General features: G+C 49.7%; 3 protein-coding genes and 1 long non-coding RNA gene across 8 annotated transcripts in view; 2 read left to right on the plus strand and 2 right to left on the minus strand.

Annotated features, from left to right (window-relative positions):
- Positions 1-532: 532 nt before the first annotated feature.
- Arsl (arylsulfatase L) lies at positions 533-9,426 on the minus strand. Of its 3 annotated transcripts, XM_052751617.1 has the most exons (11): positions 9,321-9,426; positions 7,591-7,635; positions 7,217-7,366; positions 6,486-6,607; positions 5,574-5,696; positions 4,855-5,281; positions 3,658-3,794; positions 3,415-3,549; positions 2,671-2,833; positions 1,876-1,997; positions 533-1,674 (listed from the first exon to the last, which is right to left on the minus strand). In XM_052751617.1, exons 2-11 carry the CDS (start codon positions 7,611-7,613, stop codon positions 1,334-1,336), a joined length of 1,743 nt encoding a protein of 580 aa, XP_052607577.1. In that variant the 5' UTR covers positions 7,614-7,635; positions 9,321-9,426; the 3' UTR covers positions 533-1,333. The 3 variants fall into 3 exon arrangements, with proteins under 3 accessions (XP_052607577.1, XP_052607576.1, XP_052607578.1); XM_052751616.1 differs by lacking the exon at positions 9,321-9,426 and having other exon boundaries at positions 7,591-9,086; XM_052751618.1 differs by lacking the exons at positions 7,217-7,366; positions 7,591-7,635; positions 9,321-9,426 and having other exon boundaries at positions 5,574-5,718; positions 6,486-6,602.
- LOC128118854 (uncharacterized) lies at positions 3,438-5,547 on the plus strand. Its single transcript, XR_008221355.1, has 3 exons — positions 3,438-3,551; positions 4,863-5,061; positions 5,422-5,547. It is a non-coding gene; the product is annotated as an uncharacterized LOC128118854 (long non-coding RNA).
- A 617-nt stretch (positions 9,427-10,043) lies between the features above and the next one.
- Arsh (arylsulfatase family member H) lies at positions 10,044-20,591 on the plus strand. Of its 3 annotated transcripts, XM_052751621.1 has the most exons (12): positions 10,044-10,155; positions 10,322-10,370; positions 12,803-12,828; positions 12,955-13,104; positions 13,374-13,495; positions 14,081-14,206; positions 15,657-16,080; positions 16,193-16,329; positions 17,327-17,461; positions 17,653-17,815; positions 17,952-18,073; positions 18,668-20,591. In XM_052751621.1, the coding sequence occupies exons 3-12, from the start codon at positions 12,809-12,811 to the stop codon at positions 19,018-19,020; spliced, it is 1,752 nt and encodes a 583-aa protein (XP_052607581.1). In that variant the 5' UTR covers positions 10,044-10,155; positions 10,322-10,370; positions 12,803-12,808; the 3' UTR covers positions 19,021-20,591. The 3 variants fall into 3 exon arrangements, with proteins under 3 accessions (XP_052607581.1, XP_052607579.1, XP_052607582.1); XM_052751619.1 differs by lacking the exon at positions 10,044-10,155 and having other exon boundaries at positions 10,257-10,370; positions 18,668-20,590; XM_052751622.1 differs by lacking the exons at positions 10,044-10,155; positions 10,322-10,370 and having other exon boundaries at positions 10,391-12,828.
- A 577-nt stretch (positions 20,592-21,168) lies between these two features.
- Shcbp1 (SHC binding and spindle associated 1) overlaps positions 21,169-27,053 on the minus strand; it is a 38,684-nt gene continuing 32,799 nt past the window's right edge. Inside the window, exons 11-13 of the mRNA XM_052752760.1 lie at positions 24,788-24,874; positions 24,321-24,462; positions 21,169-23,011 (exon numbers count right to left, since the gene is read on the minus strand). Of these exons, the coding sequence (XP_052608720.1) occupies positions 22,698-23,011; positions 24,321-24,462; positions 24,788-24,874 (543 nt within the window). The 3' untranslated portion in view covers positions 21,169-22,697. The remainder of the gene's footprint in view (positions 23,012-24,320; positions 24,463-24,787; positions 24,875-27,053) is intronic.

The raw sequence follows: 27,053 nt of genomic DNA on the forward strand, positions 1-27,053 counted from the left end.
CATACGCAATACATTGTGGGCCGGAGCTTAGCCCCTGCACTGCTAAATTTCGGGTTTGGTACATAGAGCTAAGTCCCGTCCCACCCCCACCCCCACCCCCCGCCAAAATAAAAGACTCCCTCTGTGTTCACCTCAACACTTCACCTGAGGTGGCATTCACTAGTCAGGTGGTTTCAATAAAGGTCAAGTGGGTATGACATCACACACACAAGTTCCAAATATAGTTCAACATGTTTGGTCTCGATCAGAAACATTCCAACTCTCTTTGGACTTGGACTCTGTCTGGGAATTTTAAATTTTATTTCTGTATTTTTTTGGGAAATTTCGATTTATATTTTGGGGTGAAAATTCCAATTTTCCACCCCACCTCACCCCCCAGTGTCTGTGTCCTGTGAGGGAAGTCAGGCATGAATGTCACTCGCAGTCACACCTGCACCCTGGGAATGCCCAGCACGAGCACCCACAATGAGTTGTAGATCTGGTGTGGGCTCATGTGGGTCCTTGGAAAGAAGACCCAGAGGCACCTTAAGGATGATTTTAACCTTTCCAGCTGCAGGGGGACTTAGCCTCTAGCAGACTGAGACCTCTTCCTTAGCCAAGGGCTTTTTTATTGTTATCCAGTTTACACCTTTAGCAAGTTGATTTCCACATCCCAAAATATCTTATCTAAGCGTCTCAAAGGGATAATGCCCAATGCAAATTTTCCATCAAGGAATACCCTGGTTTGCCAGGTTTTTCCCAACCAAGTTTTGCATAAGCTTTGCACCCCTAGTAAACTCCCAGGGAGCTATCACAAAAGGCACATCACAGCTGGCTGTTAGCACTCTAGACTCAAACCTGGAGGAAGCCCAACAACGGTTGCTATGGACATAATTCTGACAGTGATGGACAGGCAAAGCCCCACATCTCAGCCTGCGTGGTGTCACATGAGCATCACTCCTATTGGTCACACCCCACGCTGACCCTGAGTACCCAGTGGGTTTCACGTGAGTATCACTCTTCAAGGTCGCACCCACACAAGTGGAACATCCCGCAACAGCACCCACAGTGCATTGTGATGGCCTTAATATCCAATTCTGAAGGTGATGGACATGCAAAGCCACCTCTTGGCCTCACGACGGTGGGGTCTTGTGAGGGTGTCACGTGGGCGTCACTCCTCAAGGTCACACCTGCACCAGTGGAACACCCTGCACCAGCACCCACAATGCACCTCACCACAGGAACTCCCCAAACCCGGACCTACAATGCATTGTAATGGCTACAACTTCCAGTTCTGAGGTTGCTGGAAGTGCGAAGCCCCGCCCCTTGGCTCCACGTGGGTGTCATATGGGTGTCACTCCTCAAGGTCACACCCGCAGCGTGGGAACTCCCCGCAGCATGGTTGCAGCCATGGGCGCCAGATGTTGTAGATGGAGCCCAGCTGCTGGCGGACCTGGCTCAGTGAGTACCCTGCTGCCTCCTGCCGCAGTTTCCCCACTACTGTGTGGAACTCCGGCTCCAAGTCAGGCGTCAGGGGGTGGGTCTCTCCAGGGTCTGTAGAGAGGTCGAAGAGCAGAGGCGGGTCGTGCTCTGTCACGTCCCCTATGCACGGGCACACCTTGCTGCCGTAGCAGGCACCTGCCCCTTCCGGGTGGAAGTTCGGGGTCATGAAGTGAACCTTCCAGACTCTTCCTCCTGCCGGTTAAATGGATGATTGACAGCTGCCAATCACAGGGATGAATGGCAGTATGTCTACTCAGGGGGAGGGGAACAGTACATAGCCCCGAAGAGTGACTTCATTGACTGATGGATGCCAAAAGGGGAGGAGCCTAACCCATGGCCACTCTTAACCAGAAGTATTCCCTTCCTATGGGGAGGGGCAATGTGTGTACTCACGGTCACGCTGCACCCAGCGCGCAGCATGCAGGAACACCTCACAGTAGTGCAGCAGGAACTCATGGTCTGAGTGTGGGGTCTCCCCTTGCAGCAGGGGCATCAGATTCTTCCCATCAATCACCCTGGGGGGTTGGTGACACATTGGCTGTCAATCAAACAGGTGCTCCACAATGCTAGTATGGGGGCCTATAGTACCACCTATCATTCAAGTCCTATGCTATCCCCCTCCCCCGCCCCCTTATTGTACCACGTGACATCACACCTGTCACTCAAGTCCTCTGCAGCCCTGTCCCCCCCATTGTACTATGTGACAGCCCCACCTGACATTCAAGCATATTTCCGGTGTGACGTCATTGCTCATCCACCCTTCTGCCCTGCACCCACCATGTGCCCACATAACCGCAGCAGTCACTGACGTCTCGTGTGATGTCACTGCTCACTGGTTCCATGGTTTCCCTCTCCTTCTCCCATGTAACAGCCGCTGACATCAGGTTAACTTCCAGTGTGATGTCAGTGCTCACCTGTCCCCAGTTGCTCCGCCCCACCCTGTCCGCACATACATGACAGCAGCTGTACCCAGGAACACTTCCGGTGTAACACCATTGCTCACCAGTCCTGAGGCTCAGCCCTGCATTCACGTGACAGCAGCTGCCACTCAGGCACCTGTCACCCAGGCTCACTTCCAGTATGATGTTAGTGACCACCTGTCCACCGTGCTTGACCCAACCCCTGTGCCACACCTTTGTGACAGCAGCGGTCACCCAGGCTCACTTCAAGTGTGACATCATTGCTCACCTGTCCGTTGGCTCCGCCCCGCCCCCCAGGAGGACCACGGTGGGGAACACATCCATCATGCTCGTTGGCTCATCCACAACCCGCCCTGCGGGCAGCACACCGGGCCAGCGGAAGATGCCGGGAACGCGGATGCCACCCTCCCAGCCGCCCATGCCTTTGCCGCCTGCGAGGGAGGGACCAGAATTTAGGCTGGGAACCGGAAGTAGCAATGAATAGAGGAGGGGCGGGGAACAGTGAGGGATCATGGGAGATAGAGACAAGGGCACAACCCCAGAATACCTGTCACCCCAGGAACTCAGAGGGATCATGGGAAGTGGGAGGGGGCCAGCAGCCAAGGACACTTGTCACCCAGTTCGGGCAGGGCCACTAGCCCGGGACAGCTGTCACTCCAGGAACAGGAAGTGGAGGGAAGAGAATGAAGGATCATGGGATGGAGGGGCAGGGCCACCAGCCAACAAACCAGTCACCTCGGGTTCTTGAAGTAGGGGAGGAGAGTGAAGGGGAGAGGGAGGGACAGGGACAACATACAAGAACACCTGTCACTCAGGGAACCGGAAGTGATGAGAGTGAAGGATCATGGGCAGATGGGCCGGGCCACCAGCCCAGGGCACTGTCACCCTGGGAACCAGAAGTAGGGAAGTGAAGGATCATGGGAGGGGGAGATGGGGCCACCAGCCAAGGAATGCATGGTCGAGGCTGTGGAGAGTGCTCCTGTTAAGTACCTGAGCGGAGTACCGAGCTCACCTCTGTACACCCCGTTCCAGCCCCCGAGCTGCACGTGACCCACACGAGACTCCAGTGAGCCGCCATGGTCAGACGCGAAATACACAAGCGTGTTGTCCGTCAGTCCTTCCCGGTCCAGCACGTCCAGGACCCGCCCTGTGAGGACGGGCATGTGGGACCCTGGGACCCTGGGGGCCCTGGGGGCGTGGGGACGCACGCTGACCCGGGCACTCCCACCAGCGCCTGCCACCACCCGGCACTCACCCACCATCCAGTCCAGCTCCTCCACATTGTCCCCGTATGGCCCGTGCTTGCTTCGCCCCCGGAAGTCCGCAGTGGTCACGAGGGGCACATGCACGTGCAGGAAAGACATGAACAGCAGGAAGGGGTGGTGCTTGTGGCTGCAGGGGGTGGTGACGTCAGCGGCAGAAGAGACAGAATCTCCCTGCCGGTCCCTCCTATTCTCAGTGATACCATTGCCTCTGACCTACTTCCTCCCTGATTTCCCGTAGTCCTGCCTCTTGGCTTCAGTCATTTCCGCCTGGAGCCTGACAACATTAGTACTGTTTTTTCCATCTCATCTTTCTATCAACTGTCTATCATCTGTCAATCAATCTGTGCCGATATCTGTCAACCATATATCTGTCAATCAATCTGTACTTCTGTCAATCATGTTTCTTTTAATCTGTACCTATCATCTGTCAATCAATCTTTACCTATCGTCTGTCAATCATGTTTCAGTCAAACTGTACCTATCATCTGTCAATCATGTGTGTCCACCAATCTGTACCTATAAATGTTAATCATGTTTCTGTCAATCATTCTGTATTTATATCTATCAATCTGTATCTATACTTGTCAATCAATCATATACCTGTAAATCAATCTGTACCTATTGCCTGTCAATCAATCATGTATCTGTCAATCAATCTATCTGTCATCTATCAACCATCCTTTACAGACCTGTCAATCACGTATTTCTGTCTTGTGTGTGTATTCATCGATCATCTATCAGTCACTCTCTGATCAGGCCTTCAGCTACCTATCAGCTGTCAATCAATCCCTCAATTATCTGTTACGCATCGACCCGTCAATCATCCACCTGCCTATCTCTGCTTCTAGTCTCCATCCATCAGTCAATCAACCAATCAGTACCCATCACCCACCTCCTCATTTACTGATCACATAGTAGTTGTTCTGTGTCCAAGTTGTCGTCAATCCCGCCACCCTCTCTGCCTCCACTTACTTCCTGGCAGTCGAGGGTTGAAGACACCCCACCAAACGGTTATTGATTTTTTTCCTCACCCTGTTCCCATAGTCTATTTCAGACTCACGTGTACAGGGCAACTAGGCCCATTCCATGTGAATGACTGACAACCGACTCCCCACAGGGCACCATGGGAGGGAGAGAGGGCGTGGGGAGATGGTCAGGGATTTCCCAACATGCCCTGTGCTACTCACTTCTGCAGAAAGGTCTCCGCCTCCCGGAGCATGAGGCCTGTAACTCGCTCGAGGCGCAGGGGCTGCTGGGTCACGCTGTGGTTTCTCATGAGGAAGCAATCTGCGTAGATGATGAGGTCACCTATGTGACGCGATGCAGCAAGGAACATGGTGGCCACAGCAGCCAGGCCGAGGACCAGCATCCACCGCGGTGTCCGCAGGAGCCGGGTGAGTCTCCCAGCGGCCAGGGTGAGCGCAGCTAGCCCGGATACTTGGCCCCAAAGGTGCAGGCGGTGCTGCAGAGTCACGCGCTTCTCCGAGGGCTCTGCCCCTGTGCAGTCCCCCATCATGCCCAGCGGCATGCCCAGGAAGTGCTGGAACCCGTGACTCAGTGGGTGGTGGCAGTGGTCGGAGGAGGAGTCACAGTTCAGACCCAGGTGCCACTTCCCTGGAGGAGGGGGAAGAAACCGCATGGGCAGGTGGGTGCTGGTGGCCCAGTGACATCATCACCTGCTTAACATCACATGGTCTCCTGCTTAGTCTCACCCCCTACTGAGTCAGGTGAAGTCACCACCCACTCCATTTCAGATGACATCACCACACGCTCTACGAAGGATGACATCATCACCAGATCCATGTGTGATGATGACACAACCAGCGCCAAGTCTGGTGACATCACTACCCATCCAGGTCAGATGATGTCACCACCCCCTACATCCCAAGGACATCAGAGAACACACCGATGAGGCCCGTGACATAGCCTTGCTCCTTCAGGATTTTTGCGAACGTTATCTCCTCTGCAGGAAGGCCGCCAGAGCCTGCGGCCCACTGGAGGACACGGTGGCCATTACCGGAAGTCATGCCTGCACCGGAAGGACGATAAATCTGGAGAGTGTACACACAGTAGGACATGGAGCACACAGTAGGATTCCCCTAGAGCTGCCTCCCACAGCTCCCAGCATGCCCGTGGTTCTGCCTTTCACAGAAGAACTCAGGTGTCCAGAATAGAGGGAGGAAGCTACCTCATCAGTGGCACATAGTGGGAGGGAGTGACGTCATAAGTGGGGGTCATACATGGATGGAATCATAGGTCGGTGGGAGGGACTTAGGAATGCGGCTTAATGAGAGGAAGTGACATCATTGGACATTGGACGAAGTAACAATCAGTGTGGCATAACAGAGGAAGTGATGTCAACAGTGGGATCTAGTGGGAGGAAGTGACCTCACCAAGAGGATCATTCATGGATATAGTAATCGGTCAGGAGGGGGATTTAGGAGCCGGGCCTAGGGGAGGAACTGACATAATCAGTGTGATCATCCATGGATGTAGTCATAACTCAGTGGATTGTGGGTGGGCAGTTAGGAGTGGAGCCGAGTAGAGGAAGTGACATCATCAGTGGGGCCTAATGGGGAAGTGACGTCATCAGTGGGATTATCCAAGGCTGGAGTCATAGGTCAGTGGGAGGGACTTAGGAATGGGGCCAGTGGAAGGAACATGCCTATCTGGAGGAAGTTGTGCCATCAGTGAGGTCTAGTGGAAGGAGTGACATCATCAGTAGTCCATGGAGTCATTGCTCGGTGGGCCATTGTGGGGGACGTACGGGTGGGACTGAGTGGAGGAAGTGATATCAGGGGCATGTGGGCCCACCTACCTGAGCGGATGGGGTACCTCCCGGTGAGGAAAGCTGCCCGGCTGGGCGTGCACACAGCTTCAGCTGCCAGGTGCTGTGTGAGTCTCACACCACCTTCTGCAAGTCGGTCGATGTTCGGGGTCCTGGTGGGGAGGGGCGGGGGCATGGATCATGGCGTGGGGGGGCCAACACACCCTTGTGACACTGGCACACCCACGTGACCCCAATGTCAGCCTCACTGGGCAAGGTTGGCCTGGTGAGGCTCACTTCACTATCTGGCCCTAGGCATCATGGGAAATCCTGAACTGACACCTTGGGTGAATCAGTGTCCAGCTTTGGCATCATGGGAAGGGCAGATCCTGATGCATTATGGGTACCATTGCGAGGAGTATTTTGGGTCTCCTGGTGAGCATTATGGGTATCCTGGTGAGGAGCATTATGGGTACCCGGGGCCCTCCCCTGCGGTGATATTTTGTGCTCTAACAAATAAAGCTTGTCTGAAGATCAGAGGGTGGAGCTAGCCATTAGCTAATCATAGAGGTCTGGAGGTCTTTACAGAGGACAGACAGGAAGTGACAAGACGGGGCAGGGACAGTAGCTCACCCTTTCGGTCTGCGGATTCAGTAGAGGTAGAAAGTCTGGTGGCTGACTGCTCTTTCACTTCTCTGAACCTTTAGCGTCTACCCCATATCTGACTCCAGGTTTTAATTATTAAGGCCAGTTAGAATTCATGCTACACTCTCCTTCCTCACCTGACGGTGCTGTTGCCATAGCAGCCAACATCCCCGATGCCCAGGTCGTCTGCCAGGAGCAGGAGGAAGTTGGGTCGAGACTGTGATGTGTCCAGGCACGTGACCGGCTCCAGGCTGAGGAAGACACCCAGTAGGGCAGCAAGGCAATTCCTGAAACACATGTGATATGTCATCCATCGATCCTGCTTCTTCTATCCCTGTCTCTGAGGCAGGGAGCATGCACGTCATCACTGCAGTGCATGCTGGGTAGCTACATGTGGGTCCAGAGATCCAGTGGAGACTTCCGGCCACCATGGGTGTGTACAGGGTTAATTTTCAAATAATTATAAACTGTCAATTAAATTTCCACAAGGACTTCTGGGAGATTCTCTTACCATAAATGTGGGTGATGTGGCATGATGCTTCTGGCCTGAGAATTCCTATGAGAAGTAAACACGTGACAAGTGAGCATGTGACAAAAAGGACACCTGCATAGTCCCTGCCCCTCCATCTGCCTGAGTGATGGTGACGCCCACAGTGGAAATGCCCCCACTCCGTCAATCATCCATAAAGGACACGCCCACAGCCCTCCTGTGTCAATCTTCCCTCAGAACACGCCCACAGCCCTCACATGTCAATCATACCTCAGGACACGTCCACAGCCCTTCTGTGTCAATCTTCCCTCAGAACACGCCCACAGCCCTCACATGTCAATCATACCTCAGGACTCGCCCACAGCCTTCCTGTGTCAATCTTCCCTCAGAACGCGCCCACAACCCTCACATGTCAATCATACCTCAGGACACGCCCACAACCCTCCCTTGTCAATCATCCCTCAGGACCCACCTATAGTCCTCCCCTACCAATCATCCTTCAGGACACGTACAGTTCTCATGTCAATCATCCTTAAGGACACACCCACAGGCCAAACCCCTGAGACCCTTCCAGGGAATTCTGGGTAATGACAGTTGACAGAGTTGTCAATGACGTCACTGCTGCCCACTTGCCCACGTCCCCCACGTGGCCCTTAATGGATCAACTGTGACATCATCAGCGTGACCCTTTCTAGAGTTGCTGGTCAGGAAACTTGTTGGAGAGGACTGCTGGAGACCTGATAGCACCGGAAACGGAAATAGAGGGGCCTGTGTTACGGGAGAGACCCTCCAGCGCTTTCATTTTTAACTTCGGCTGAAATTGAATTTAGAGATAAATTTCATCTTTTAGTTACCGACCCCTGGGCACTCCATGTGTAAATATTTTGATTCCTGATGATTTTCCCATCCTGCGCAAGGCTGGGATTTTGCCAGTGCCTGTGGGACGGGAGCTTGGTAGAGTCGTGATAAATATTAATTTTTAAAAACCATTAAAAAAATCTTTAATGTTCTAAAACTTTAAAAAACTTTTCATATTTGAGAATCTCGCTCTGTCATAGGCTAAAAACTCATAGAAATAATGGTTTTGACAGTTTCCCACTTTGTCTACTTACTTATTTTTCAAATGTGCCTCGCTGGGACAGGCGCCACACAGCACAGCAGCCCAACAAGTGTTTTGTTTGTTTTTTTTTTAATTAATTTAAAATTTTTTCTTTATAATTTTACTTTAATTCAACTTAATTTTTATTTTCATTAAATTTCGACTAATTTTCAATTTTATTTCTAGTTTAACTTTCGTCTCAGTGTGCTTTCCAATTTCATTTCTGTTTAGATTTCTTTTAAATGCCATTTCCATTTTTCTTATTCAACTTAATTTAGCTTTTGATTCTCATCCATCTTAATTCAGTTTAGTTTTCCCAACTCTTCCTCGTCTTTCCTGTCTCCCTCCAAGCTCTTTTTCTGCAAAAAATAACTTTGGTTTCGTTTTGTTAACCAACTTTTTTTCACCCCAAGGTTTCCCACGCAGAGCTACACCAACCCGCCGTGACGGACCCTCCCGCGAGCACAGAAAGGAGCCTTTGAAGTATTTTTGGTTTTCTCCCCAGGGTGGGGGAGGGTGAGCGTTCTCTGCTGTCCTCCCGCTCCCCGCTCCTTTTCCCGCGATGGATTCCCCCCAGAAGACAAGGCTGCCCGTCCTGGGATCGCGGGCGCAGCCCCCTCCCTCTGCCCCTCCCCCTCCTGCCCAGACTCACTGTCAAGGCCGAACAGCGGATCCGGTGGGTTACAGCCGGTTCTGACCTAGCTCGCCACTGTCTCCTTGGTGTCCCCCAACCCCCACCCGGAGGAACTGGTCTGTCTGGTTGGGCGGGGTCGACAGGGATCACGCTGGAACCCGTTTTCAGCCTACTTGGGCCTGGGCAGCCAAGATTCATGTTTAATTTAATTTAATTTAATTTTATTTTGGAAATTCCCGTCCCACCTCAGCCACTCCAACGTCAGATGCTATAAGTTTCTGTAGAAATAGCTACAGGGGAGGAGGTTAGACCAGCAGGAGCTGCAGGACTCCCTGACTCCCTTAAGGTGATCTGTACAAGCTAGCTTGCTGACACTGGGACAGTAGCAGCAAATGTAGGAGCCTGAGTGTGCATGGCCAGTGTGGGGAGTGCCCAGCAATGACCAAGGCTCTCCCAGCATGCACCAGGCTCCTCCCAAAATACAGAGACCCCTCCCAAGCATGTACCAGGCCACTACCATAATACACAGGCCCCTCCCATAAGACACAGACCCATTCTGTAATACACAGGCCCCTCCCATAATACACAAGACCCTCCCTTAATACACAGGTTCATGATACACAGACCTATTCAGTAACACACAAGTTACACCATAATACACAAGTCCATCCCAGCATGCACAGGCCCACCCCATCATAAACAAGCCCCTCCCAGCATGCTCCTGCCCCTCTCCGTTTATTCTTCATTAATTCCCCCCCTAAATTCCCCACACTGGTGATTGAAATGTGGGCAGCTGAAGTCCTGTGAGACCTGTTGCTTGACCTCTGTGTGACCGCAGCTTCATTTCTTCCAGGTTATCATTAAAACTCTGTATAAAGAGCTCGGATTGGGGGGGGGGGGTTGTAGTCCAGACTCCCTAATTAATATGTAATTATGGTAATGAGGACAGTGGGGTACTTAATTATGCTAATAAGGCAGGGATACCAGGATATGCTAATGAGGCCTGACCATTGTACCAGCCTGGCAGGAATGACTCTCTGCATGTAGGAGCCGCAGCAGGAGCTCAGGGTGAGTGTGGTAGATTATTCAGTTTATTATCACAATACGGGGGGGGGGGGTCGATTGCTCTCTGTGACCCTTGACCTTGGCAGGGGGGAACCCCAGGGTTGGTGGGAGCACGTGACAGGTGTTGAGGGAGTTTCTGGAGTGTTGTCTGCTTGGGGACAGGAACTGTCTGTCTCTCCATTTGTCTGTCGTGATGAGAAATGGCATGTGTTTGATTGACAGCTAAGACTGGGGTCCGGGTCATGATGGGAAATGATCTGTGTTTGATTGACAGCTGTGACTGGGTCTGGGTCATGGTGGGAAATGGTATGTGTTTGATTGACAGAGGTGACTGGAGTCCAGGTCATGATGGGAAATGATATGTGTTAGATAGCTGTGATCGGGTTACTGATCATGATAGGAAATGATGTGTGTTTGTTGGGGTCAGGGTCATGGTGGGAAATGAGCATTTGATTGACAGGAGTGACAGGAGTCTGGGTCATGATGGGAAATGATCTATGTTTGATGGTCAGGGGTGACTGGGGTCCGGGTCATGATGGGTAATGGCGTGCGTTTGATTGACAGGAGTACGTAAATTTCTGTGTGTTTGTACATTATCCCACGATGACTTGGGGGAAATCACAGAAGGTCACGTGGTTCTCATGTGATGTCAGGCCGTCCCAGCACGCACCCTGTTTTCTGCGATACCCTGTCTGACCCTGCCTGTCTGGCTAAGTAATTAAGGGTGCAGGGAGTGATGGGAAAATTTAACAACTGCCCAAGTCCCCTTTGAACTTCACCCTTGACCCTGAGCGACTCCAGGTTCCCGCCCACATCACAATTAGGACATCATAGCTGCTTCTAGGCGATTGGGGTCACCCCGGGGTGACCCCGTGACATCAAAGACCCCGGAAGTATAATTACTGTTCATGACTCTGCCTCTCCCAGCCCTGGAAGTGTTTGTAATGAAGCCACAGGGACTCTCCATCAGAGCTGCAGGGATTGATGGGAAGGTTCTTGCACTCACCTGGGCCTCTGGGTGCATGGCATTCTGGGAGTTAATAAGGAATCAGTGGTTATAATGGTTTTAGCCCAGGATATCCCACATCCTTTGCCATGTGTGCACAGGGACTTCTTCCCATGTCCCCACGGGCTCATGCTTTAGTGAGGGTCTGTGACCTGGGGTCAGGGCTGCTGCATGGGAGTCTGGGGGAGGGGTCAGAGTGGATGACATCAGGGATGTGTGCACCTTTTTTCTCCACCATATAATTCCCTGCCACCCCAGCATGCCTTGCAACTTACTATCCGCTTATATTTTTTGTGTAAGTGTGAGCAATTTCTTTCTAGACGTCCCATGATGCTTAGTGAAAGGAGGGAGGAATAAGTTGAGCTGGTAACCCAGAGCATCTTGGGAGGCTGTGAGACAGCAGGGCATCATGGGAACATGAGGTGGAGCAGAGCATCATGGGAACATGGGGTGGAGCAGAGCATCATGGGAGCAGAGGGTGGAGCAGAACATCATGGGAACATGGGGTGGAGCAGAGCATCATGGGAGCATGGGGTGGAGCAGGGCATCATGGGAGCAGAGGGTGGAGCAGGGCATCATGGGAGCAGAGGGTGGAGCAGGGCATCATGGGAGCAGAGGGTGGAACAGGGCATCATGGGAGCATGGGGTGGAGCAGGGCATCATGGGAGCATGGGGTGGAGCAGGGCATCATGGGAGCATGGGGTGGAGCAGGGCATCATGGGAGCAGAGGGTGGAGCAGGGCATCATGGGAGCAGAGGGTGGAGCAGGGCACCATGGGAGCAGAGGGTGGAGCAGGGCATCATGGGAGCATGGGGTGGAGCAGGGCATCATGGGAGCAGAGGGTGGAGTAGGGCATCATGGGAACATGGGGTGGAGCAGGGCATCATGGGAGCAGAGGGTGGAGCAGAGCATCATGGGAGCAGAGGGTGGAGCAGGGCAGGGCATCATGGGAGCAGAGGGTGGAGCAGGGCAGGGCATCATGGGAGCAGAGGGTGGAGCAGGGCATCATGGGAGCAGAGGGTGGAGCAGGGCATCATGGGAGCACATGCTGACACCCAGCTGCTGATATCACAGTGAACCAGAAGTAAGATGGCTTCCTGTGTCCCTTTGAAGGAAAGGCCGGCAGTTATATAACTCTCTCCCTCTAGGCTCTGCCCCTTACAGGTGACCCCACCCCCGGCTAGTGTCACTTGCCGGGAAACAGGTCACTCAACGATCTCAATGGAAAGCCATGTCATTTCCTGTAAACCTGAGAAATATTTTCCACCTGGTGTTCAAATAAACCGCCGGGCAGCCATGTTGTCCCAGTTGATCTAATAGTCTATCAGAATGACATCAGCGTGATGACATGGCCAGGTCACATGCAGGTGGCACGTGATCAAAATTACATTTTTTTAAATTTATTTTTGTGCTTTGCTTCCCAAAACAGAAGAAGATGCCACTGCAAGATGCATGGTGAGAAGATACATTATTTCCTGTGTGTGGGCGTGTCTGAGGGATGATTGACACGGGAGGGCTGTGGGCGTGTCTGAGGGATGATTGACACGGGAGGGCTGTGGGTATGCGGCCACCTTTCCCCAGGACCCTCCATCTGTGGCTGTCCGTCTGCTTCACCTTCGTGGACACGGGTGGCGAGTTTGTGACCCGGAACTCCCGCCCCAACATCGTGCTGCTTATGGCGGACGACCTCGGTGTGGGGGACCTAGGCTGCTATGGAAACACTTCTGTCAGGTAAAAGCAGTCACGCCCTCAGCCCGCCTCCTTCCAGTGACGTCACCCCCAGCGGTGGCGGCCATCTTGCAGAAGCCCAAGTCTGCCCACAGGATAGCTGGCCACAGAAATCACAGTAGCTCATGCTACTCTGATGTGGGCAGTGACACAGGCAGCCACCCTCTCCCTCTGCTGTCAAGTCTTGATTAACAGCTGGGGGGGCGTAACATGTTGACCCATGATCTCTCCTGGCCCCACCGCCACCACGTGACCTCCCTGTGACCCCACAGCACCCCAAACATCGACCGTCTGGCAAGCGAGGGCGTGATGCTCACGCAGCACCTGGCGGCTGCGTCCATGTGCACACCAAGTCGCGCAGCCTTCCTCACGGGGCGCTACCCCGTGCGCTCAGGTGGGTGTCATGCATCAGCTGACATCATTGTGGGCAACTCCATAACCAGCATGCACTGTTACGTGAACTCAGATGGGTGTCACGTGTCCCTGATGTCACTGTGGGCAGCCTGCTACCCAGCATGCACCACCCAGAGTGCTCAGACATCATCACTGGCAGCTCCCTACCAGCATGCACAGTATGTCTGCCATTGCCTGACTAGATGTCTCTGCAGAGACAATGTTGGTTGGCTTATTTCTCAGTAATATATGCTAATTGGCATGCAAATAAATTTGCATATATGTACATATACTTCCATGTCACTCTTCCTTGTAGTGGGAAATCCTGGGGTGCTGACATCATGATGTTGTCCATTGTCCATGGGTGCTGACATCATGACAGAGTCCCAAGGGTGTTGAAGTCAGGATACTATACTGTGTGATGACGTCATGATGGGATGTGGCTGTGCTGCTGTCATGATATCCTCCTGAGAGTGCTGATATCGTCCTGTGGTGCTGATGTCATGATAGCATCCCCAGGGTGCTGAGGTCAGGCGGACGGGTTCAGATGGCAGCTCCCATGACCCCCTGACCTCTGCTACCCTAGGCATGGCATCACCCAACAACATGTACCGTGATGTCATGTGGCTGGGCGGGTCAGGCGGACTCCCGAGCAACGAGACAACGTTCGCCAAGATGCTGCAGCACCGCGGATACCGCACGGGGATCATAGGTGAGGAGTGGGGGCGGGGGGTCAGGGGTCAGAGAGAGGAGGGGGAGGGGAAGGAGGTCATAGATGAGGGGTCAGGGGTCACAGAGGCGTGAGAAGTCATAAGTCAGAAAGGAGAAAGGTGAGGAGGGGAGTGTAAGCGTTGCGGCTGGGATAGAAAAGTATTCTAGCCGTGGGGAGCCGAGGAACACAAGTCATAGTAAGTGTGGCAGCAGCTTAGAGCCCTGCTCCAGGGAACGCTTCCCCAGTGGAACAGCTCTGCTCCGCTCAGCCCAGGCTCCGGCTCTGCTCTGGTGAAAGAGGGCCTCCCCCAGACCTCATTCAAGAGATGCATAGGGAGGGAAGAATCTTAGAATCCCACCTCAGCCAGGGTGGGGGGCAGCAGGGAGAAGGGCAGCAGCAAACTGAGCAGGTGCAGGGTTTATATTGGCTCCTTAGGGGCGGAGTTTTCCAGGGAGAAGATTTTCAGGGTGAGGATTGGTCAGACTTCAGTCCTTGAGCTCAGATTGGCTAGATCTCGTGCTCCGGGACTGGTTACTTTTCTGCTTAGTTGGTCAGGGGCAAATTTGGCCCTGGTTTCAGGGCCAAAGGATGTTTCTTTCACTGTTCATTTTTGGCCTTTTGGCTCTAATTTCAGGGCCGGGGCATATTTCTTTCGCTGGTTCTGATTCTAGGGCCAAAGAGTGTTTCTTTGGTTTCAGGGTCAGGGTATATTTCTTTGGTTCTGGGGTCAGGGCTAAAGTGTTTCTTTCACTGACTCTGGTTTCAGGGCCAGGTGGGTTTCTTTGGCTGGACCTTTTACCCTACAGGGAGGGAGTCATAACTGAGGGGTAAGGGGTCACAGGTCAGAGAGGGAAGGAATGAGGACAGGAGGGGGTCATAGGTGAGGGGGGAGGGGAAGAGGTCAGAGGTGAGGAGAGGTCATAGCTGAGAGGGGGTGGGATGGGGTGAGGGGACATTGTGTATGCCGCGATTTGTGTGGCCAGGTGGGACTTAGGGAGTGGGACTTCTTACCCAGGATGATACCAGGATGCCCTGTGATTGACAGCTGTCAGTTATCAACACCCACATGTCCTGACAGAAGCCTCCTCCTAGAGGGAAAGGTTCATTTAGTTCTCAATCTTGGGGTCACAGCCCAGCACCGAGGGGAAGTTAAGGCAGGATTGGAAGTTAGCTGGTCACATGACATGTGCAGTCGGCTGTTCCATGCTGGAGGCCTCGTATGGAGGAAGGTGCCTCCCAGAGTGGGCGGGGCTTTGGCTGTCCCTTACCTATTGGGACACTCATACAAAGCCCTTAGGCTGTGTTTTCCATCGAAGATGGTGCAGGCCGGGAATATTATACACATGTGAAAAAGGGGCGTTTCCTGCCTAGGATAACACAAGGGTGTGATGTCGCTAACATGATGACACGTGCCAATGACCTCACCTTCACTCTCCCCTCCCCCACACAGGGAAGTGGCACCTGGGCATGAGCTGTGCATCCCGTGGCGACCACTGTGCGCACCCGCTCAACCATGGCTTCAACTTTTTCTATGGGATGCCGCTGGGGCTGCTGGGGGACTGCGGTGCCAGCTCCTGGCCGGAAGTGCACCGTAGGCTGCGCATCCAACTGTGGGTGACATCAGCAGCGCTGGCCACCCTCCCCTTCCTGCTGCTGGTGCCCCGCCTGGCACGCTGGTTTTCTGTCCCCTGGACACTTGTGGCCACTTCTGGCTTCCTGGCCGCGCTCTTCTTCCTGTCCTGGTTCAGCAGCTATGGCTTCGTGCGCAGGTGGAACTGCATCATCATGCGTGACCATGACATTGTCCAGCAGCCAGCCGAGGAGGCCCGGGCGTCTGGGCTGATGCTAAGGGAGGCACTGGCCTTCATTGACAGGTGATATCATGTCCTGCGCAGGGCCTAGGGGCAGGGCCTGAGGGTGATTGACATGGGAGCGCTGTGGGCGTGTCCTGAGGGGTCATGTGACCCCCCTGAATTCCCACCACAGGCATAAGAGAGGCCCATTCCTGCTGTTCCTGTCCTTTCTGCATGTGCACACGCCCCTGCCTACACGCGGGAATTTCGTGGGTCGCAGCAAGTTTGGGGCATACGGGGACAATGTGGAGGAGCTGGACTGGATGGTGGGTGAGTGTCACGTGACCGAGTGAGGAACTGCATATGTAAAGAGCACAGGAAGTAAATTAGGCAAATGTTTCATGGTCATTGGGTGACATCATGGCGTGATTTAATAAGGAAGCATCCTGTGATCTGAGTGATGGCATCATATTGTCATTTAACATCGTCAGAAATAACATCTGTGTGAACTCTAGGATGCTGTTGTTCAGTCATCACATATGATATCCCCCCAGGACTCCCTGGCAGTGGGCGCTCTTACCCCAAGCAGACACTGAGGGTGCTCACTGCAGGCCCCGCCCCCACCTGCCTTCTCTTTGTGGGACCCACCCCTTACCTACATGCACAAGGTAGTCCAGGCCCCCGCCTCAGGCGCTCACCTATGCCCTGCCTTCATCACATGTACTCATCTGAGGCCCCACCTGACCCATGAACTCCCTGCAGGCCCCCCCATCAGGTGTTTATCATATGTCCCGCCCCTGCCATGTTCACCCTAGGCCCCACCCCTACAAGCCCACCTTGGGCCCACCACCGCCCTCATGCTCACCCTGGCTCTGCCGCTAGGTGTCACCTTAAGCCTTGCGCACTGTCCATGTGCTCAACCTTGGCCCCTCCTGATGGGTGATGTCATTCTGTACGCCGTGAATATGTGCCGCTCTGATTGGTTGATAAATAAAGCTGTTTGGCCAATGGTGAGGCAGAATAGGGTTAGGTGGGAAATCCCAACCAGAGAGGAGGAAAGAGAAAGGCAGAACAGAGGAGAAGCTGCCAGCCACCGCCATGAGAAGCAAGGTGTAAAAATACTGGTATGCCACGAGCCACGTGGCAAAGTATAGATTCATAGAAATGGGTTAAGATGTAAGATCTAGCTAGCGAGAAGACTCAGCCAATAGGCCATACAGTTCGTAAATAATATAAGTCTCTGTATGTTTATTTGGGTCTGAGGCGCTGCAGGCCAGGCGGGACACAGAAAAACTTTACACCCTCCCACTCTCCCCCACCCCTCCAGGGAAGGTCCTCGCTGCCCTGGACCGGGAGCGCCTGACCAATCAGACCCTGGTTTACTTCACGTCGGACAATGGTGGCCGCCTGGAGGCCAAAGAGGGCAGTGCTCACGCGGGAGGCTGGAATGGTGTCTACCGGGGTGAGGGCTCCCAGCATGTGCTGCTGTCGCCCCAGGCTCTGTGTGGAAGTCAAAAGCCACCTACACTGTGTTCCCCACTATTCCCGAAGGGGGGCAGGGTGCAGGATTCGAACCCTGGACCTGGGCTGGGCTGCAGTCAACCCACCCGTGCTCAGCCTTCTCGACCCTGCTCCATGTTGGTCACGTGACAGGAGGCAGTGGCACCGGTGGCTGGGAAGGCGGAGTGCGTGTGCCTGGCATCTTCCGGTGGCCCACGGTGCTGGAGGCAGGACGAGTAGTCGAGGAGCCCACGAGCCTCATGGATCTGCTCCCCACGCTGAGTCACGTGGGCGGCGGGATCCTTCCCCAGGACAGGTGCTGAGGGGGTGGGGCGAGTGGGGGCGGGGCCTGAGGGATGATTGACGGGGTGGAGTTGGATTTGTACTGAAATCCCGCCTCCCTCCCTATGCCCCCTTCTCACCCCCACCCCCACCCGTGCTTCTGCATGAAGAGTGATTGATGGCCGGAACCTGATGCCGCTGCTGGAGGGCCGCGTGCAGCGCTCGGACCACGAGTTCCTGTTTCACTACTGCGGCGTTTTCCTGCACAGTGTCCGGTGGCACCAGAGGGACTGTGAGTGGGCACAGGGGTGGGCAGAAGCAAAAGGAAAACGGAAATGGGAAGAGGAAGGGGAAATGGAAGAGGAAGAGGGAGCAGGAGAAGAGGAAGCCGGGGGGGGGGGGGGACGACAAAAAGGAAATGGGAAGAGGAATAAGAAGTGGAAATGTAAGAGGAAGTAGGTGGGGAAGGGGAAGAGGAAGAAGGAGGGGTACCAGAAATGAGGACAGGAAGGGGAAGAGGAAGTTGGGAGGAAGAGGGAGGGTAAGTAGAAGAGGAAGGGATGGGGAAATTGAATTGTGGGGAAGAGGGAGGGGAAATAAAGAGTACAGGATGAGGAAGTGAGGGAGAGGAAGAAGTGGGTGAAGAAGAAGCCTCTGAAAGTATCTCGAGATAACCGTCCTGGTCCTGTGACCGTTGCACGACCCCTTTCGATCAAGCATCGCTCATGCAGTCAGTCAATTATGCTCATCTCCTCACAATGAGGTCACCTAGTCTCGCCCTCCCCACCCCCACTGTGGGGCATGTTCCTGAGATCCCACTCCATGAGGTCTTGGATTAATATGGAAGTCCATGGGGGTCATGTCACGTGGTTCTTCCCCTGTGCAGGCAACACAGTGTGGAAGGCCCATTACATCACCTCCAAAGGCTCTTCAGAGGGCTTGGATGCCTGCCATGGCAGTGGGGTGTGTGCGTGCTCGGGTGATGTCACCCACCATGACCCGCCACTGCTCTTTGACATCTCACGAGATCCCGCCGAGTCACGGCCGCTGAACTCAGAGAACGAGGTGCTGTTTGACACAGTGCTCAGCAGGATGACAGCGGCAGTGAGGGAACACCGAGCCACCATCACTCCTGTGCCCCACCAACTCTCTGCCTTCAATGCACTCTGGAAGCCCTGGCTGCAGCCCTGCTGTGGCGCTGCCTTCCCGTTCTGTGGCTGCTCAAGGGAGGACGCTTGAGTGTGGTGCTCCCCAAGGGCTGGATGCTCCCCATGAGGTGCTACATGATGGCAGGGTGCTCCTCACATGGTGCTCACAGATGGCAGGGTGCTCCCCATGAATCTGTGCTCTCAACACAGTGCTCACTGACAACTAGGTGCTCCCCACACAGTGCTTGCCAAGAGGGACTGTCCTCACACGGTTCTCACTGACTGCAGGGGTGCTTGCCAGGCAGTGCTCCTTGTTTGTTGCACCAATGATGACCTGACTTCTCATACAGTGCTCCCTCAGTGGAAGTGCTCCTTAAAGAGTGCTCTGTGGTGATATATTGTGTACCCTAATATATTATGTACCCTAATAAACTTATCTGAGAATCAGAGAAAAGAACAAGTCACTAGATTAGACATAGAGGCCAGACAGAGGTGGCACACACCGTTAATCCTATCACTGAGGGGCAGAGATCCGTATGGATCTCTGTGAGTTCAAGGCCACACTGGGAACAGTCAGGTGTGGAGGCACGCCTTCAATTCCAGCACTTGAGATCTTGTGCCTTTGCTTGAAAGCACACATGCCTTTGATCCCAGGAAGTGACATGGGTGAGTGGAGAACGGAATATAAGGTGTGAGGAGACAGGAACTAAGCAGCAGTTCAACTAAGACCCTCGGGTGAGGACTCAGAGGCTTTCAGTCTGAGGATTCGTGGAAACAGGATCAGCTGAGGAGTTGGTGAGGTGAGGTTGGCTGTGGCTTGTTCTATTTCTCTGATCTTTCAGCATTCACCCCAATATCTGGCTCTGGGTTGTTTTATTAATAAGACCTTTTAAGACTCATGTTACAGTACTCACTGACTTGCACTGAAAGGGAAAAATCATTCGGTGCAGGGAAGGCCATGCACCCCAGGAACTCCCACAGCACGCGTGGCGTCGGGATCACTTCAGCCTGGCGTGGGATCGGCTTCTGGTCGCCTGATGTCACCCTCAGAGGAGGAAGTCACAGCAGTGGTTTCGGGGCTCCTGTGGATCCCGAGTTCACGGATGTTTAGGCGCAGCAGGGCTGTGGACAGGAAGTCACGTTTGACAGCTGTGACTGGGGTCCAGGTCATGATGAACGGTCCCTGACCGTCTAACCATGGCTCTCACCTCCACCATGTCCCTGACCCTGTTCCTAAAACGCAGTCTTAACCTCCCTCCTCCACTTCCTACCACTGGTGCCTGCTTTCATTTGGCTTATGACTCTCAAAGCCAACATTCCATTTGCCTCGCCGTGGCATCTCTTCTCCCCTTCAAGGCTGAGATCTTTGAGGAGGTCTCTGAGGAGGAAGGGTTCGGGGCACTGTGCTTGTCCGGCATCCGTCTGCTGTTGGCTTGGTCTTCCGGTTACACACAAGTCAGATGTTTTCCTCCCTCACTGCCTCGGCAAGTTTTATGAACAAAGATTAAATGAGACAAGGAAACTGAAATGCACAGGCAGAAGTGTGAGCCTTTGTACTTGTGGTTGAGATGAGCTCTCAACTTCATGTTCCTACTACCAAGCCTGCAGATTGCTGACTTCCTACCAGCCATGATGGACTTATCCCTCTGGAACAGTAAACCCAAATAAACCTTTTCTATAAGTTGTATCGGCTGTGATTTATCATAGCAACATTAATCCTGAACCCCTGATCCCAACTCTAACTCATAACTAAAACCAAATTGAGATAATCTTACCCTAGTCAGAAAGGCTATAATTAAAAAAAAAAAAAAATCCAATAACAAATGCTGGATTTAAGGCCCATTTGACAGGGACTAACTTATATTTGGTAGTGGGGAAAGACTATGGTATGAAGCATACTATTAATACACGTTATGTGTCTATGTAACTTCCCTCTAAGTATTTGTTATTAAGCATACTTATTACTGCTGCTATCAATTTTGGTTATGGAGAAAAACTATTTACATCAAGATTCATAACCAGTTAAATGCCAATATGTGATTGTTAATATGACAATGCTCAAATGCCCAGTGCTCAAAACAGCATCATAAGCATATCGCGCCATCCAAAGCTCAGGGGACAACACTGGAGGAGGACCAGGGACAATGCTGACACCATGATCACTAATCATAGAGCAGAACGCAGAGATGACTTTAGTGCCATAGTCATGGCAATGTTAAGTCTAGGGTAATGGTAATGGTGCTATTAACACTCTTTAATATAAGAGGTAGAGTCAACTGACTCTTACCTAGGATTTTACAAACCTTTCCTCCTGTCTCACAGCAATAAGAGATCTTTGGGAAAGGGGTATTGCTAGAATATACAGGAGGTAGAAGACTACTTGAAGGTGGAACTCCATGAAATAGCTTCCATTCACAATGGAGTGGGACTGTGCAGTGGTGTAGCTCTTTTGGGTCACCTACACAACTCCAACTCCTTACCAACCTAGACTTGTGTGGAATCATTACTTTGGTCAATTGACAGTGCCCTGTCTGGGGGTAGTAGAGATCTGTTCACATCTCCCCATGAAAAATAAGCAACAATTAATGACACACACAATCTTTTACATTAAATACAAAAAAAGTTTCTACTGATATTTTGATTAAGAAAAATGACCAGAAGGCTGAGCATTTTGCTTGGTGGAGTGCTTGCCCAGTACACACAAAGCCCTCAGAATCTCCAGAATCACAGAAAACAAGGAATAGTGCTCCAACTCAGTGGTCTTAGTGTCTGGGAGGCTGAGGTGGAAGGATCAAGGACATTAATGGCTACACAGTTTTTTGGGTTTTTTTTGGAGCTGAGGATAGAAACCAGGGCCTTGCTCTTGCTAGGCAAGCGCTCTACCACTGAGCTAAATCCCCAACCCTGACTACACAGTTTTAAACCAGCAGAGGTATACAAGATAATGATTTAAAAAGAAAAGGTTGAAGTGGGGGGGCAGGAATCATAAAGAAGGGAAGAGAATGATGATTAGAATACTATAGCAAAAGAAAGGTGCTTTCTTATTAATCATTTATATTCAATACTGGCTCTGAACACATTTCTGTTTCATAACCATAACCTGTTATTTAGTTCTATTTGATGACAATACATTTCAATATAAAAATGTATCCAATCCAAGCTAGGTATGGTGACATGTGTTTTTAATCCTAGCACTCAGGAGGCAGAAGTAGGTGGATCAATATGAGTTTGAGGCCAGCATGGTCTATACATTGAGTTCCTGGACAGAAATGGCTATGTAGGGACCCTATCTCAAACAGACAAAGGAACACTGTACACATGACATCTACCACATGCTTGTTCTCACATCTTGCATCTCTTTCATTTTCAATACTAAAGTGTATTTTCAGGCTTAATATGGGAGAGTTGTGCATTTAAGAAAGCATACTTTTCTAGATAAGAAATCTCCAGTTAGTTTCCTTCCTTTTTGTGGGGGAGGTGGAGGAATGCTGGGTATCGAACCTGGGGCCTGGGCACTGGGCATGTTAGACAAATGCTCTAATGAGCTACATATACAGCCATATTTTATGTTTTTGTGGCTTTGTTACAAAGGAGTGCTTTGTGTCTAATACATGTAGATAGAAGTAAATACACATTTTACACAAGTTCAATCAAGTACATATTATATAACATACAGACATGAAGCAAATGAAGCAAACTACATAAGCAGCATGATTGTTAGGATATGTTCAAAATACAATATTTTGTGAGCTACTGATATCATTGTAGCTAGTAAAGAAATGTGCCAAAACTCCCTTTGCCATTCCACTTAAACTGGTTTCCCATAATTTCAATAAACATCGCCTGTGACATTATGTTGTCATCAGCTTGTATGATCCCAAGTTCGCTCAATCGTTTCTTCATCCGGCCTTTTTGCATGGAAGTAGCAAGCAGTTCATTTATAATTTCACAGTTTCCCTTAGCTTGGTCAGAAAAGTCAGCTGTGGCATAAAGCTCCATTTTGCTAGCCACACACTGAAACATTTCTTCCAGATCTAATCCTTCAGTGGCACCCGCCTCTCTATTTTTCTGAATTGTATTGTCTGAGGAAACAAATTATAATGAAGTTAAATGTACAGTCTAAACCAACAAGGGGGTATTTCTAACACAATCTGTTATGCTCAAGTATTTTCTGCCAAGAGTTTATAACTGGATTTTACTAATTCTTTACTATAAGAATCTCAATGAATCTTGAAAAGTTTCATGACACTAATAAGGTCACCAATTTTAAATTTTGTTTATCTTCTTCATCCTAGAATCTTAGTCACTGGGCAGACATTTTCCTGGAAATTTACTATCTGCTAAGCTCTGCATTGGGAGCTAGGATGCAAAGAATAATACAACAGTGCTACTTTCCTTAAATGCACTCTCACTCTACCAGCTAATTGACTGCCATCATGATTTCCATCCTCAAGAGGGTCCTCACATGATTACTAAATGACAAAAAGATTTTGCATTATTACCGAGCAATGCAATTAAGGCTATTTAAAAGTCCCCCCGGCCCCCTCTAGCTGGTTGCTGAAGAGGAACTCAGAAATAGGAAGTAGATTCTTCCACCAGAGCTTTCAAGGTACGATTCTATTCAACATATATCTCAATTTTACCCTGCTAAGTCCTGAGTAGGATGGACCCTGAATGATGGCAAGGCATATTCTTTAAACTGCCTCAAAATCTCCATCGGCACACTAATACTTTATACTTCTTTATGTCTGATATTTAAAAGTGGTTTACACCAATGACTTCAAATTCACACATTTCCACTGTGTGCACTCATCTTTACTGCCAGGAAGCTGGTATCAGGGAGGCAGTTACTTTTAAGCAAGAAAAAGCAAAGGTAAACTCTAATAAACTTCAGGCAAAAGCAACTTGCAACCTGGAAAATTCTTTTCCCGTTTTCATCCTTCACAAATATCTACAGAAGCTACTATACTTCACACATTGACAAGAAGCCAAAAAGGGACTTTCACTGAACCATACCAAAGCTCTGAATGAACAGATCAACAAGTCAAATTTGAAAGTTTCTTTCATACTTAGATTCTACCAAGCTTCTCTCTATGACCAAGCATATTTAATGTTTGTATGCTTGCTTGTTTTTTTGAAAAGTGATCTCTGACTCTCTGTAGCTTCAATTCTCACGCCCAAGTGTTGGGACTGAACCTACAGTTTTGTGCATGTTAGGCAAACACTCTACAAGTTGAACTCTATCGCCAGACCTCCAGCAACATTTTTGAGGAAGAAAAACTAAAATTGTCACCAGAATTTACTGCTGAAATACAGTAAATTAGATCTAGTTTTATATTCAATTAATAAGTACATTTACATATTTTAATTAAATTACTAAATATAGCATACCGCTAGTTTCATCTTGGGCCTTTTCCTGTAGATCACAGAAAATCGTAGGCTTCACCAAAACAACACCATAACCTTCATTGTTATGTATGATGTTATTTATCATAGAAATTTTGGGAATATCATAATGTTCATCAAGGAAGTCCTGTAACATTGAAAACAAGTATGTTAAGGAATTGTCATATTAAACAAGTTTCATAAATTCTCTGCCTTTCCCCACACTATTTCTAAAAATGAAAGTACAAAAGCTATGCTTATTAGTAAGTTGTAGCACTGAGTTCAAAGTAAGTGTTGCTGTTATTTCTGCGGATCTAAAGATACAAGACTTTAATTACTATTAGTGTCCATAAAGTTTATGTACTGTTTATATTTTACAAAACAAAATAACAAAACACAACATGAGAAATATACATAACTTTTTAGGTGAAATCATTCTAACTTTTAGAAAAAATGTTTCAGTTAATACTCACCTTAATAAGGATCCCTTCCTTGCAGTGATGGATCCCATTGTCAGTTAGGGTACACTTACTCCCAGGATATATTTCTATACCAGCACCCTATAAAATATGAGGTACCAGCTTTAAAAAGTTAAGAATAGGGGCTAGAGAGATGGCTTAGCAGTTAAGAGCACTAGCTGCTCTTCCAGAGCACCCAGGGTTTAACTCCTAGCACCCATATGGTGGCTCACAACCATCTTTAAGTCCAGTTCCAGGGGATCTTACACCCTCTTTCTGGCCTCCCTCCATGAGCACCAGGAACACATGTGGTGCACAGACATACAAGCAGGCAAAACAGTCACATACATGCAAATAAAATATTTAAAAAGACACGATTATAAAGGTTTATTACTATTACTTCTTGGCCTTTCAGATGGGATAAATGCAAAATATATTGTTTTAAAGATAACTTTTATTAGGTCTTTCTTTCACATTTATTTATTTTGTGGACGTGCGTAACTTCACACATACTTGTGTGTATGTGTGTGTGTGTGTGTGTGTGTGTATACATACCATGGTGTACCTGTGGAAATCATAAGACAATTTTTAGGAGTTGGTTCTCCCCTTCTCCCATTTTGGTTCTCAGGGACCAAACTCAGGTTTTCAGGTTTAGTAGCAAGCATCTAACCCACTGAGCCATTTTGCTGGCCTTTATTAGGCAGTTCTAATCCATATTGCCACCAAGCAATATTGGGGCACCAAGCAATACTCCAATGATGAGCAACTTTTGATAACTAAGCACTTTCAAAAATCACATTCATAAAACTGAAAAAAAAAAAAAGGTTCATTTACTAAAATGCTTGCAACACAAGCATGAAATGTTTGGATCCCAAACACATACATAAAAATCCAGGCACAACTGTGCGAACCTGTAACTCCAGTGCTGCGAGGACAGAGACAGGAGGATCACCGTCCAGCCAGACTAAACGAGCTCCAGATTCATTGAGAGACATTACCTCAAAAATAATATAGAAGTGATTGAGGAAGAGATTCAACATCAACCTGTCTTATATATGCATGAGTACATGAGCACACATACCCCTATACACACATACCCACACATCACACCACAGAGACAAACAGTAGCACATATAAAAATCACACACACAAACACTTATAAAGATGTACATTACAAGGAGTAAAGAGTGCCACACTTAATGCTTATTATACATTTTCATTATAGACAAATCAATTTTCTGATTACGTCAATAAATTTATTTAACAATTCTGTTGAAAGATGTAGTTATTCAAAATGACTCTCAACAAAGCCTACAGTGGCTCATTCTCAGTCAATCCATCACATGGACCTCAACCCATACACATCTGGGCAGCAATAAATGGACAAAGGTTTAAAAAAAAGAGGACACGAGGTTGGGAGGGGAAAGTGATAAAGAGGTAGAGGAGGAAATGGAGAAGAGGGAAAAGGAGGTGTATATATGCATGTATGAAATTCTCAAGCACTTAGAGTAACAGCTTCAATTGTTAGAATATTTATAGTTATGATCTTTTAAAAATATTAAGAAAAGTATTTACTATATATATATAGTAAATACTATATTTTATATATATATATATGTGTGTGTGTGTGTGTGTGTGTGTGTGTGTGTGTGTGTGTGTGTGTGTGTGTGTGTGTGTGTGTGTAGGAATGTGCACATGTGAGTACAGATGCCCAGAGTCCACAAAAAGGGTGTCAGATCCTTTGGAGTAGGAGTTACAAATAGTTGTTGGTCTACTGACATGAGTGTTGGGAACTGAACCTGGGTCCTCTCCAAGAGCAGTATATTAGTTCTTAGCCATTGGGTCACCTCTCCAGTCCCACCAGGGTATAATCTTAAGGGTCTGTATTTCTTTTTTTTTTTAAAGATTTATTTATTTATTATGTATACAGTATTCTGTCTGCATGTTTTGCCTGCAGGCTAGAAGAGGGCATCAGATCTCATTATAGATGGTTGTGAGTCACCATGTGGTTGCTGGGAATTGAACTCAGGACCTTTGGAAGAACAGCCAGTGCTCTTAACCGCTGAGCCATCTCTCCAGCCCAGGGGTCTATACTTCTTAAAGTCATCATAGGGAAAGTTAGACAATCATTTTCTCTTCCAGTGCCTTGTTTATAAAATGCTATAGAGGTCTTATGTTTAATGACTTCCTAAATTTTAGGTGACTAGATTATTAATGTCTGAATTTCCTTGAAGAAATAATAGATTTACAACTATTGGTATCTTATTTGTTTTATTTATTT

This window comes from Peromyscus californicus, unplaced genomic scaffold (genome assembly GCF_007827085.1).
Source record: "Peromyscus californicus insignis strain IS unplaced genomic scaffold, ASM782708v3 Scaffold_23__1_contigs__length_62951481, whole genome shotgun sequence".
NCBI lineage: Eukaryota > Metazoa > Chordata > Mammalia > Rodentia > Cricetidae > Peromyscus > Peromyscus californicus.